Below are 11,572 nucleotides of genomic sequence, written 5' to 3' on the forward strand. Positions count from 1 at the left end.
GGGCATTGGTTTCCTCTGCACAGGTGGCTTCTGGGCGAGGGCAGCTGGCTCCTGAGTGTCTGTTTCTTCTGCCTCGTCGTCCTGGCTCCTGTACCCCTCCGACCTGACCCCTTCTGTTCTCTCCCTGCCATCGTGCCGCAGGCCATCCTTCACGCGCAGCGGCAGCTCCTGTGCAGGTGCTGGTCCACGTGGCACCGGCGGGCGGCAGCACATCGCCAGGAGCGGCAGTGGCAAGCAGTGGCCCGTGCCCACCACCGCCAGGCGAGGCTCAGGACGGCTTTCTCCACTTGGAAGGAGAGCGCCCGAGGGCTCAGATCAGAGTGAGTGGTCGCTTTTCTGCCTCTGGCTTTTTCCATCTCAGACCAGCTTTTTTTTTTTTTTTTTTTTTTAATGTTTTTATTGATTTTTGGAGAGAGAGGAAAGAGAGGTAGAAACATCAATGATGGGAGAGAATCTTTGATTGGCTGCCTCCCGCGCACCCTCTCCTGGGACCCACAACCCGGGCATGTGCCCTGACCTGGAATTGAACCGGTGACCTCTTGGTTCCTGGGTCGATGCTCAACCACTGAGCCACACCGTCCAGGCTCAGACCAGCTTTGGTTGTAGTAGCAGCACTGTCAGATCTGAGTGCCCAGCCAGACGGTCACGTTAGCCTAGACCAGTGATGGTGAACCTATGACACGCGTGTCAGAGGTGACACGCGCACTCATTTTTTTGGTTGATTTTTGTTAAATGGCATTTAAATATATAAAGTAAATATCAAAAATATAAATTTCTGTTTTACTATGGTGGCAAATAGCAAAAAATTTCTATATGTGACACGGCACCAGAGTTAAGTTAGGGTTTTTCAAAATGCTGACACGCCAAGCGCAAAAGGTTTGCCATCACTGGCCTAGACTCTGGTTTTAAGTTCCAAAAATTCAACCTGAAACAGTCTGAGCACAACCAGGGCTGTGGTGAGAGGACCCTCATGTGCCTGTGCATCTGGGTCCTGTGCGTGGGCGCACCCTGCTTGCTGATTGGCGCCCATGTGAAGTGACTGTGGCCAAGGGACAGATTAACGGGCTTCCTTGGGAATCATGGACCCTCCCCAGCACGGAGCAGAGCTGTAGCCAGGGCCACGGGCAGCAGGTTTTGCCTACCACGTGGTTAGTGGGGACAGAGCCCGTGGGCGCACTGCAGGCACTGTCCTGCTTCAGGCCTTTCTGGATCCCCTTGGGGCTGTGAGGCTCTCCCCCACTCAGCTCGGCCACATGGCGCCTCCTGCACGTGACTAGGCCTCGGTGGTACTTGGAGCCCCGCGAGGTCGTCTGCAAAGACGTGATCACACGTGCACGCTCCTGGGTGAAGAGCCCAAGTCCTTTGGCCGTTCTTCAGAGTGGAGCTTGACTCCCCACATTTAAGAACCACTAGGCAGGAGCCAGGGAGTGTGAGGGGCACCCTCAGCTGGGCCCTGGCGGGCTGGGCTGCAGCACTGAGTGCCCACTCTCTCCGCACAGGAAGACGGGCGGGGTGCTGGCTGCAGCGTTCCTCTCAGCGCGGCTCCTGCGCGGGGCCTGGCACAGGTGGAGGCAGGTAAGCTTTGGCACAGGCGCCACCCCCGTGTGGCTGGGGACAGGTGGAGCTGGGCGTCAGTGACTCAGCCACAGGATGGACTCATCCCCCGTCCCTCTGAGACCGCAGGCCTCTGAGCGTGGGGTGGGGCCGGGCAGCAGATGAAAACGTGAACGTGGCCTTCCAAGATGATAGACTCAGAAGTCCTTGTTTTCTTATGCGCTGGGCTGTTCCTACCTGAACTCCCTGAGCCTGAAATTCCTGGTCTAACCATGATAGGTACCCTGCTCTGGGCAGAAACATTCACGCTCACATTGCCGGAGCATTTACCCAAGTCAGGACCTGGCCCCATTGATCCCCGCAAAACCTCTAATGGTACCTATTTATAGATGGGGGAGCCGGGCCTCCCAGGTGTCCTGCCCTCCCCCAGCTCACCCAAGCTGTGTGTACCTGGAGGCAAAGCTGAGCCTGCCCTCCTCGGCCCTCCCCTCTGGCCGGGCCTTTGTCCGCAGTGCCTGACCCTGTGGGGCGCCGAGCAGCAGAAGCTGATGCGCGCAGACCTGCACCACCAGCACACCCTGCTGCACCGGGCGCTGCACACCTGGGGGGTAGGCGCTGCTGCTTCCTCCTCGCCCCCTTGCCTTGGGAGAGGGGGACCCTGAAGGCGGTTTCCCTTCCTGTTCTTCCTGCCCCTCAGAGCAGTCATTCCACCAGAGCGAGTGTCCTGGACGGGGTCTTACAGCACAGGGCTCAGTCCTTCCCTCCTCGCTCAGCAAACACAAACCAGAAAAGTAAACACAGGGGCTGTCTAGACGCCAGCCTTCTGTTCAGAGTGGCCTGTGCCCAGGAGCCCAGGGGTCTGTGGGTGAGGCTGAGGGGGACAGTCCTCGCCCTACTGTCGGGTGGTCTCCCAGCGGGGGCCTTGTGGCCTCTCCGCCCCTCTGGTGGGTGTGAGCTCGGCATGGAGAACCCCCACGGCCTGGGAATGGAGAGAGTTGTGGCCCAGGGCGGCCTCCAGTCCTGGTCTCCTGCAGGCTTACCAGAGCCGCGTGCGGAGCGTCCTTCAAGAGGTGGCGGCCAGGGAGAGCCAGCACCAGAGGCAGCTGCTGCGGTGAGTCTCCCGGCATCCCGGGCCGCCCGAGCGTGGGGCCAGGCTCCTGACCAGGCAGGTTGGAGAGTTTTGTCCGGGGCAGGCACAGGCTGGGCCTGGCTGCCACGTGCAGCTCACAGCGTAGCTCTGGCTTTTCCACAGCCAGCGCTCCGTTCACCGGTTCCCCCCTTGTGCCCAGAGCCCCTGCTACGTGCAGGGCCGGGCCCCTGGGAAGCAGCTCACCTGCGTGTCTGAGGGCCCCGCGTGCCCTGCTCTGAGCGCTCCCCCTCCCACCTCAGGCCTGAAGGAGGCACCAGTGTAGCACCTCCTGCTCCAGAGGCTGCGATGGCTCCCGTGGCCTCTCAGCTCCCAGTCAGTGGCCTCCCTGCTTGGCTCTCCAGACCTTTCCCTGACTCCCCGTGGCACCTCTCGCTGCCAGCACCCTCTGTGTCTGGGACGCCTTTGGTCACCTGCACTGCTCAGTGCCAGTCCCCCAGCCCGTCCTCCAGTCCTGCTAAGCCAAGCTCTGAACTCACTCCTACCGCAGGCCTCCCTCCGTCTGCCCTTCCGTTTCCTCCTGTGTCTGTTCACTGCACACTGTGTCAGGCCACCTGTGCGTGAGGGGCCTGGGGACTTTAAACATCACTGTCCCTCCTTCAGGGCCCTGTATGTCCATTCAGCTCCCCAGACAGTATGGCATGGGGAGGGAGCCCTGCACTGACTCCTGGGTCACAGCATGACTCTCCTGTCCTGTCATCACCTGTTACAACGCTGTGTTCCCTGGAGCTCACACATGTGCGAGGATGTGGCCTTTGGTCTTGTCCATCGCATGGTCCCCAGGGCTGCCCCATCCTGGCACAGGGCAGGGCTCAGCAGCCGTGGGGCGCACGTCCCAGTCAACATAAACACGCCCGTGGGGAAATGTTCTGGGCAGAGGGCGTCCTTGATTGAGGGTGGGAGGGGGCTGCGGAACCAGCAGCGATTCCCAGGAACCTCACCCCATCTCTCCACACTGGTGTCCCCCGCCCCGCCCCGTCCTGTGCGCCTGCAGGTCTGTGTTACGTCGCTGGAGGGAGAATGCAGCGGCCTGCGTGGAGGAAGCAAGGAAAACCTCTCGAGCGAGGGCTCACTACCGAAGGGGCCTGTGCCTCAAGGTGAGGGCTCTGCAAGGCAGTGGCGTGGGAGGTGGTGCCAGGGATTCGCACTGAACAAGGAACTAGAAAACGGGGTAACGTCCTCGCCGTGTGAGCAGGCGGGCTTTCTGTTTATTGAATTATGAGCCAGTGTTCATTAAAACAGAACAGCACCTAGTGAGTAAGCTGCTTGTGTCACAACTAGTACTTTCCACACGTGTGGGATTTCCCACGGGACAGACTGGCAGTCACGGTGCCATCTGAGTGAAGAGGACACTCGCTCCTGCTCCTCAGTCTCACAGGTGTTGTGGCTGGGGGACTTAGGGGATAACTAGAGCAGCGGTTCTCAACCTGTGGGTCGCGACCCCTTTGGGGGTTGAACGACCCTTTCACAGGGGTCACCTAAGACCATCGGAAAACACATGTATCATTACATATTGTTTTTGTGATTAATCATTGCTTTAATTATGTTCAATTTGTAACAATGAAATTGGGGGTCACCACAACATGAGGAACTGTATGAAAGGGTCGTGGCATTAGGAAGGTTGAGGACCACTGGCCTAGAGCCTCCAGGAATGTGAGGCTGTTGGTTGTCATCGGTGGGAAGTGGCCCCCAAATGCCACAAGGTGGGGCCTGGTTTCACATGCTGGGGCCGGTGGGGGGGGGGGCGGGGTGTGTGTGGCAGGATGTGGCTGTGGGAAGATGACCTGTTACAAGACAGAAGGGACTCAAGTGACAGGTGGCCCTGGGCGCAGGGACGCTTTAGAAGGAAGCGGTTGCGGGAGCCCAGCTGGCAGGCCTGGCAGGGGCAGCTCCTGACAACTCTGACACGTCCGCAGTGGAGAGCGATGTGCGGTCCGGCCCAGGCTGTTCTCAGGAAAGCACGGAGGCCGGCATGCGGGTCCCCTGCCCTGGAGGGAGGGTCAGGACTCTGCTTGGCTTTATGGCCTTTTTGGGGTGAATGGAGTTTGTGATCATTTGGGGAGCAGGCACCAGGTGTCCCCTGGATGTTCGACGACTTTTCAAAGTGTTCTACTACTGTGACTTCCTATAGGAAGCGTACGCGTGACGTACAGTCTCCATATCAGAATGGAAGCCCGTTCGCCTCCTCATGGCGCAGGGTGACGGTTAACTCTCGGTAGGGAAGGCCGCCCCTGAGGTCAGGGCTCCCCTGTTGCCTGCCTGTGGGTGGCATGTGCCTCCGGGAACGTGTGGCAGCGCCGTATGTCTGCTGCTTGGCTTCCTTCCCCGAGGAGCTGCCAGCAGAGCACAGTGTCCCCAGGAAGTCGGACACGCTGTGACCGCCCCTCTGCGCTTCGTCTGCCCGCAGGTCTTGACCCGGTGGCGGGAGGCTGCGGCGGTGCAGATCTACCGCCGGCAGCGGGCGGACTGTGCCCTCCGGGAGGCCCAGCGGGTGCTGGCAAAGGGTAAGCGGGCCCTGGAGCTGAGGGAAGGGTGTGAAGGACCCAGGACGCTTGTTGCCCTGCAGTCTTGTCTCCTCATGTGTGGGTTTCCTGTTGCTGAGGTAACAGCACTGCAGATGCTGGCTGTGCAACCTGGGCCCGTCCTCGGAGCCCCCATTTCTCCATCTGTAAAGTGGGGACAATGCTCCCTGCGTCTCGGGGTGCCATGAGGGCCAGGCAGTGTCGGCATTAGTACTAACGCTTGGCCTCCAGGCCCGTGAGTGCAGCCTTCCCTGCCCCGCCTGTGGGTGCTGGAGGGCACCCTATCTTGGCATCAGTGCCCTGGTATCAACCCTCTTCTGTTGTCTCTGAAAGACACTTCTCTTGGGGCCTGAGGAAAGGAAAAATCCCAAGTAAAATAATCAGCAGGAGAAAGTGAGACTTGGTGACATAGAAAGAATGCAGGCCATGGCCCTGCCTGGCTCGGCTGCTCGCCGGTCTCTGCGCCTCGGTTTCCTCCCACAGAGCAGGCCGTCTGTCGGGCCCAGGGCCTTCCGGGCCATAGGCGCTCGTGCAGCCCTGTGGGCCCTGGCACACCTGTGGTCTCTGAGGCTCGAGGGCCCACGGGACAGGCGCACCAGCAGAGAGCAGGCCTGGCTCCGGTCCCGGTGCTCACGGCTGTTGAGGTGCCCGGAGCTGTCCTCAGAGGCGTGTCCATCTGTGGTGATCTCACCCCGTGTGGCTGACACCCCAACGCTGCCCCCCAGGGCCGCCTCCATTCTCCACGCTCAGCTTTGCCCATGACATAGTCGTTCATATGGACCTGACCAAAGAGCACACTGACTCGGACCTGCCGTAGGCTGTCTCAGGACCTGGTTTCGGCGCTGGCGGGCCCGGGGCCGGAGGGTAGCCCAGCAGCGAGCCCAGCTGGAGAGGGCGGCGCGGCATTACCGTCAGCAGCTCCTGCTGCAGGGCCTGGCCTGCTGGAAAGTGCACCACCTGGGCTGCGTCAGGAAGAGGGTGAGGCAGCGGCAGCCCCCGCCTCGGTTCCCTTGTGTGGTGGAGCCTCCCAGGCCAGGAGGGCGCTTCCGGGGAAGAAAGGTCCTTTCTGCAGAACGCACAGTACCAGTTGGGTGCTGGGTGGTCTCAGGTCCTGTGGGCACACGGTTCAGGAGCCTCCAGGCATGGCTGCGGGGACCAAGGTTAAAGGGGTCTCTCCAGGTGAAAGAGAAACCTGGCTCACTCGGAATCATGGCCTGTCCGAGCCGGGGCACCTGGCAGTGGGAGAACCATTCGCTTGGGTGGGGAGCCTCACCTGTGGCTGCCCCGGGTGGTCTGGGCAAGGGCACCTGGTAGCACTGGAAGCATCTCCCATGCGTGTCCTCTCTTCCAGCTGCTGCAGAGGCGGGGCACCCAGCTCCGGGCCCAGACACTCAGCCGGTCCTGCTTCCGCCAGTGGCAGCACCAGGTGGGAGCCGAGCAGCCCTCGCCCCAGAGCTCCCCGACATTGCTGGGCAGCGCCAGCTTCCGTCCCCCCGTGACTATACGGCCAAGCCGCTTCAGGGCCCTGTTTCTGTGTCTCATTAAAAATACGTCAGGAGAATATCCAGAAATCAACATGAGACACATTTTAAAAAAATACGTTTTTATTGACTTTAGAGAGGAAGGGAGGGGGGAGAGAGAAACATTAATGATCGGAGAGAATCATAGATTGGTTGCCTCTGCATGCCCCCTACTGGGGATCGAGCCCACAACCCAGGCACATGCCCTTGACCAGAATCGAACCTGGGACCCTTCAGTCCGCAGGCCAACACTCTATCCACTGAGCCAAACCAGCCAGGGCACGAGATGCATTTTAAGTCTTAGTGAGGTCTTGGCAAAATGCCGGGTGGGCCTGTGCCCTGCTCCGCCAACCGTCACGTGCCAGCGTCCTGCTGAGCCTCCGACTGCCACGTGGAGGTGTTCCCTGTGCTTCTGCAGCCCAGCGTGCTGCCCCACGTGCCCTTCCCGAGGGTCATTCCCTGATCCAGCCCCTGGCAGAGCGGGGTCTGCGAGTGACGGGGCGGCCTCCCTGTCATCTTTTCTTTCTGGCTGTAGCTGGAGAACAGGCGGCAGGAGCAGCGGGACACAGCTCGGGCCCTGTGGCTCTGGGCCTTCTCGCTTCAGGCAAAGGTACTGACTGGGTCTCCGCATCCCGCTGCCCGGCTCCTCCCGGGGGAGCGCTGTGCTTTGGTGGAGGGCAGGGTGGGCTGTGGGCATAGCCCCTGGAGGGTCCTAAAGGGAGAGCTGGGCCTCACCTCCTCCCCCTCCTGGAGGTGTGGGCTGCCTGGCTGGGCTTCGTCCTGGAGAGGAGGAGGAAGAAGGCGAGGCTGGAGCGGGCGGTGCAGGCCTACCACCAGCAGCTCCTCCAGGAGGGCGCCACCTGCCTCCTGCGGTTCACAGCGGACATGAAGGCCCTCCGGCAGCAGCTGCATGCCCAGCAGCAGGTGCAGGTAGGCCCGGGTTCCCCTGCCTTGGGGGAGCGGGCAGGGCATGGCATGACCTGACAAGAGGCCATTGCAGGTGGCCCACAGCCTCCACCGGGCAGTCCACCGCTGTGCCATGCTCTGGAAACAGAAGGTGCTGGGCCCTGGCCGGGCGCCTCCCCCCACCTCCACTGTGCCCAGCAGGAGAGTGACATTCAGGGGCCCCCTTCCCGACCACGGCAGCGCTGCTGCTGGAGATGCCGCCCCGGAGACCAGGAGGCCTCGAGCCCCTCGTGGGACACAGGGCGCTCTGGGCAGCCTGGCCCTGGATGCCGGGGACCCCCCACTCCTGGAGCTGTGAGTAGCCACCCCTCGCCTCGCCCCTCCGCTCCCACCTGGGGCAGAAGCTTGGCCTGTCCCGTAGGGAGAACACTGGGAGCCTTCTCTCCAGCGGGACCTGTCCCTCCCAAGCGCAAGAGTTAGCAAAAGGAGGGCAGCCCTGTCCTCCTGCCCCAGGCCTGCCAGTGTCCCGCTGATCCTTACAGCCAGGAAATGGGGCCCCCCTCTCGGGAACCCCTTTCTATGCTTTGGCACCTGCCCTATAGCTGCACACTGAGCTGCCATAGCTGTTGCTCCCAGAGAGCCCCGTGCTGCCTGAGGCTGGGGGAGGTTACCAGCAGGGAGTGGCCCAGGCCTGTCCTGCTCTCCTTGCCTCACCCCCTCCCTCCAATCCCGACCCTAACCAGGGCCGGACCCTGACAGGCCTGTCCCCGTGAGGTGGGACAAGCAGCTGCATCTCCAGGGTCGCTGGAGGTCAAATGAGATGATGTGGGTGAGGGAGCAGGCTCCCTTCATGGAGATGCCGAGCTTCTGTGTGGCCCGGGCCTAGCCCAGCTCCCATGTCAACCTTGCGCAAGAGCCTCTCCTTCTCTGGCTGCAGTCTCCCCACAAGATTGGGGGGGTTGGGCTGGATGACGACCCCTACCCCACAGAGTCCCAGGCCCCTGGGCAGCCTGAGGAACAGGCCTTGTTTCTTCCCAGCAGTGCCGTCCGCTCCGCAAGGAAGCAGCCACGACGTCCCAACTTCTTGCTGGAGCCCTTGCAGAGCCAGAGGCCCCTGGGGGGTGGCAGCCTCGGGGGACGGGGGTAGGTCTTGGGCCCCCAAAGTACATGGTGCTTCCATCCAGGGCGTGTGATTTGGGGTCTGAGGGTGAGTGGCCCCCTTCCCTTCCTGCTCCTCAGGAGGATGCTGAGGCCTGACCAGCTCCGGTCTTCCCTTTGCTCAGGCCTGAGACGCCGAGGGAGCCAGACCTAGGCCTGGCCCCGCCCACAGGCTCTTCCCTGACGAGGCCCTTCTCGGAAAAGGCCCAGACAGTCCTGGTCCCAGGCAGCGCCCTGCCAAGTGCCTCTGGCCTGAAGTTGGTGCCCATGGCGAGTACAGGCCCGCAGTTGCTGCCCCCTTCCTCCTTCATGCCCTGTGGGGTGGGCACACGCACCGAGGTGAGTCCTCCCTGGTCATCTGGGCTCCCATCCTTCAGGGCTCATGCACTTGGTGCTGCAGCCACAGCTGTACTTGTTGCTTCTGGGACACATTCATTCACCAAGTGCAGGTGCCACTGCTTGAGGGCACAGGAGTGACCCTGGTGATGCAGGTGCTTGTCCCACCTCATGGGGACAGGCCCGTCAGGGTCGGGATTGGAGGGAGGGGGTGAGGCAAGCAGAGCAGGACAGGCCTGGGCCACTCCCTGCTGGCAACCTCCCCCAGCCCAGGCCCCTGCTCCCAAGGTTACATGTCCCAGTAGAGGACAAAACCAGCAGACAGACTGCAGGTCACAGAGGGCTGTGCAGGCCCTGCTGGAAGTTTGGCTTTAAGGAGAGGGAAGTCCCTAGAGGCTGGCTGGCTGCTGTGATGGATCGCCCAGCAGGTGCTGGCTGCAGCAGACCTGGGCCAAGACCCTGGTGAGAGGCAGAAGAGGCAGGACTTGCTCTGATGGGTCTGCAGCCAGTGAAGGAAGGAAGCTGGCTTGGATCCCTCGGGATAATGAGTTCTTTCACTGAAAGAAGGAACACTGGGGTCCCATTTGGGGTGAAGCATGAAGTGTGTCCAACCTGTCACATTTGAGATAAAGCAACAGGCTTGTGAGCCTGGCCTTCAGGGAAGAAGTCTGGTCTGGAGATCAAAGTTGAGAATAGAAATCGGGTCGGGACGGAGGCGTGAGAGCAGGAGTGCTCAGTTGCAGGAGACAGCCTGGGGCTGGGCCACCCCAAGGAGCTGGGGTCTCGAGAGCCACGGGAGTGCTGAGGGGCAGGGTGACAGGCAGGGACGTTGCTCTCACCAGGAGGGAAGGAGGGTTGTAGGTGGGCGGCTGGACACAAGTGCTTCTGGTCACTTTCTCACTGAAAGACAAGGCCACAGCCTAGAGACAGGTAGGGGTTAGGGCCAGGAAGGCTTGAAGCAGCTGCTTGGAGCGGTGCTCAGCCAGGCTCGGCGGAGTGGGCCAGACTGCAAAGGTGTGGGGTGCTTGGGGTCAGCCCTGAAGGAAGGGCAGGGCCGGGACACTGCAAAGCCCAGCTCCTGGGGCCTCCTCGACCCTCCCCTGCAGCGGGCAGCCTTGGCTCTTGTCCCAGCCTTCCTGCAGCTTCTCTGCTTAGTGTCCATCTTCCTTTACAGGCATCAGCATGGGTGACCTCCCCTGGCCTTATGCCCCAGGCCCCTCTATCCCTGGCCAGTGTCCCCGACCCCTGTCTGCTCCTTCCTGAGGCCGTCACAGGTGGGCCTAGCTCTGAAACTGCAGGTGTGCACCTGAGGTCTGTCAGCGCCTGGGTCCCCTCCATTCAGCCTGGGCCCAGCTGGGAACGTGGTCAAGATCAAGTTCATTGTCCTGTTGCCCTGGGCCACAGCGACCTGGAGGCTGAGCTTGAGAGCATCCAGCGGCAATTGCAGGACTACCAGAGCATGAAGCAGAGCCTCCGGTGAGGCCCACAAACACCCTGCCCACGGGAGCAGCTGGGGGTGCTGCCAGGGCCTGGGGCGATTCACCTGCCAGCCCCGGAGCACAGGTGGCCCCTTTACCCTCAGTCCTGCTCAGGAGGCTGTTGGCCTTACCTGTGGGTTGGGGGGCAACACAGCTGAGCATAGTAAACATGACTGGGCCACGTGAAAGCTGGGCCAGCAGTACGCAGTGGCTTGTCTTGCTTGTGCTCTGGGTCCAGAGTCTGCGCCTCCAAGGCCAGGCTGGAGACCCCATGAGCAGCAGCCATGGAGGGACAGGAAGGGGTCCCTGGGCCCATCCGAGCTGCGTCTGCTGGACAGTGTGGAGGCAGGGGAGGAACAGGCACCCCTGCACCAGAAGCACATGCTTCACCCCAAGCCTGAGCGCCACCGAGGCGAACAGCAGGCGTCTCACCCTCAGGTCCTACCAGCGGCAAGCGAGCAGCCTGCGCCGGTGGCTGGAGCTGAGCCGGGAGGAGCCCAGGCCCGAGGACCAGGAGGCTGAGCAGCAGGTGCAGGAAGAGCTGCAGGAGGTGAGGTCCCCGGCCCCCCTGGGAGGGGCTCTGGCTGTGCTTCCTCTCAGCACGGCTGTCCCTTCCTGCCCGCAGGTGGAGCTGCAGGCCCAGCAACTGGCTGCAGAGCTCCAGGCCCGGCGCCAGCCCGTCAGCGCCTGCATCGCCCGCGTCCAGGCCCTGCGGCGGGCTCTGTGCTAGAGGCCCTGGCCAGGGAGGCCTCAGCCTGCCTCCAGGAACAGAATGTAAAGTAAAATGAGTTCTTTTTAAATTATTATTTCAAAATGTTGCAATTACATGAATTACTGTTCAGAAGTCTCCCGCTTTTTCATACAAAAATACTGTGCTACTGATACAGTTGAAAAAGTTCAAATGGCTTCTCCTGCAGGAGAAATGCGGAGTCCCCAGGAGACGGGAACCCC

General features: G+C 61.6%; 1 protein-coding gene across 1 annotated transcript in view; it reads left to right on the forward strand.

Annotated features, from left to right (window-relative positions):
- The window catches only part of SFI1 (SFI1 centrin binding protein), a 41,932-nt gene extending 30,467 nt beyond the window's left edge, over nt 1-11,465 (forward strand). Inside the window, 16 exon segments of the mRNA XM_059676574.1 lie at nt 142-320; nt 1,500-1,575; nt 2,067-2,162; nt 2,589-2,665; nt 3,696-3,798; nt 5,109-5,205; nt 6,041-6,201; nt 6,575-6,649; nt 7,279-7,353; nt 7,497-7,673; nt 7,744-8,003; nt 8,688-8,792; nt 8,933-9,146; nt 10,318-10,619; nt 11,060-11,171; nt 11,247-11,465. Coding sequence (XP_059532557.1) covers nt 142-320; nt 1,500-1,575; nt 2,067-2,162; nt 2,589-2,665; nt 3,696-3,798; nt 5,109-5,205; nt 6,041-6,201; nt 6,575-6,649; nt 7,279-7,353; nt 7,497-7,673; nt 7,744-8,003; nt 8,688-8,792; nt 8,933-9,146; nt 10,318-10,619; nt 11,060-11,171; nt 11,247-11,351 — 2,214 coding nt within the window. The 3' untranslated portion in view covers nt 11,352-11,465.
- The last annotated feature ends 107 nt before the right edge of the window (nt 11,466-11,572 follow it).

Source organism: Myotis daubentonii, chromosome 19 (assembly GCF_963259705.1).
Source record: "Myotis daubentonii chromosome 19, mMyoDau2.1, whole genome shotgun sequence".
Lineage (NCBI taxonomy): Eukaryota > Metazoa > Chordata > Mammalia > Chiroptera > Vespertilionidae > Myotis > Myotis daubentonii.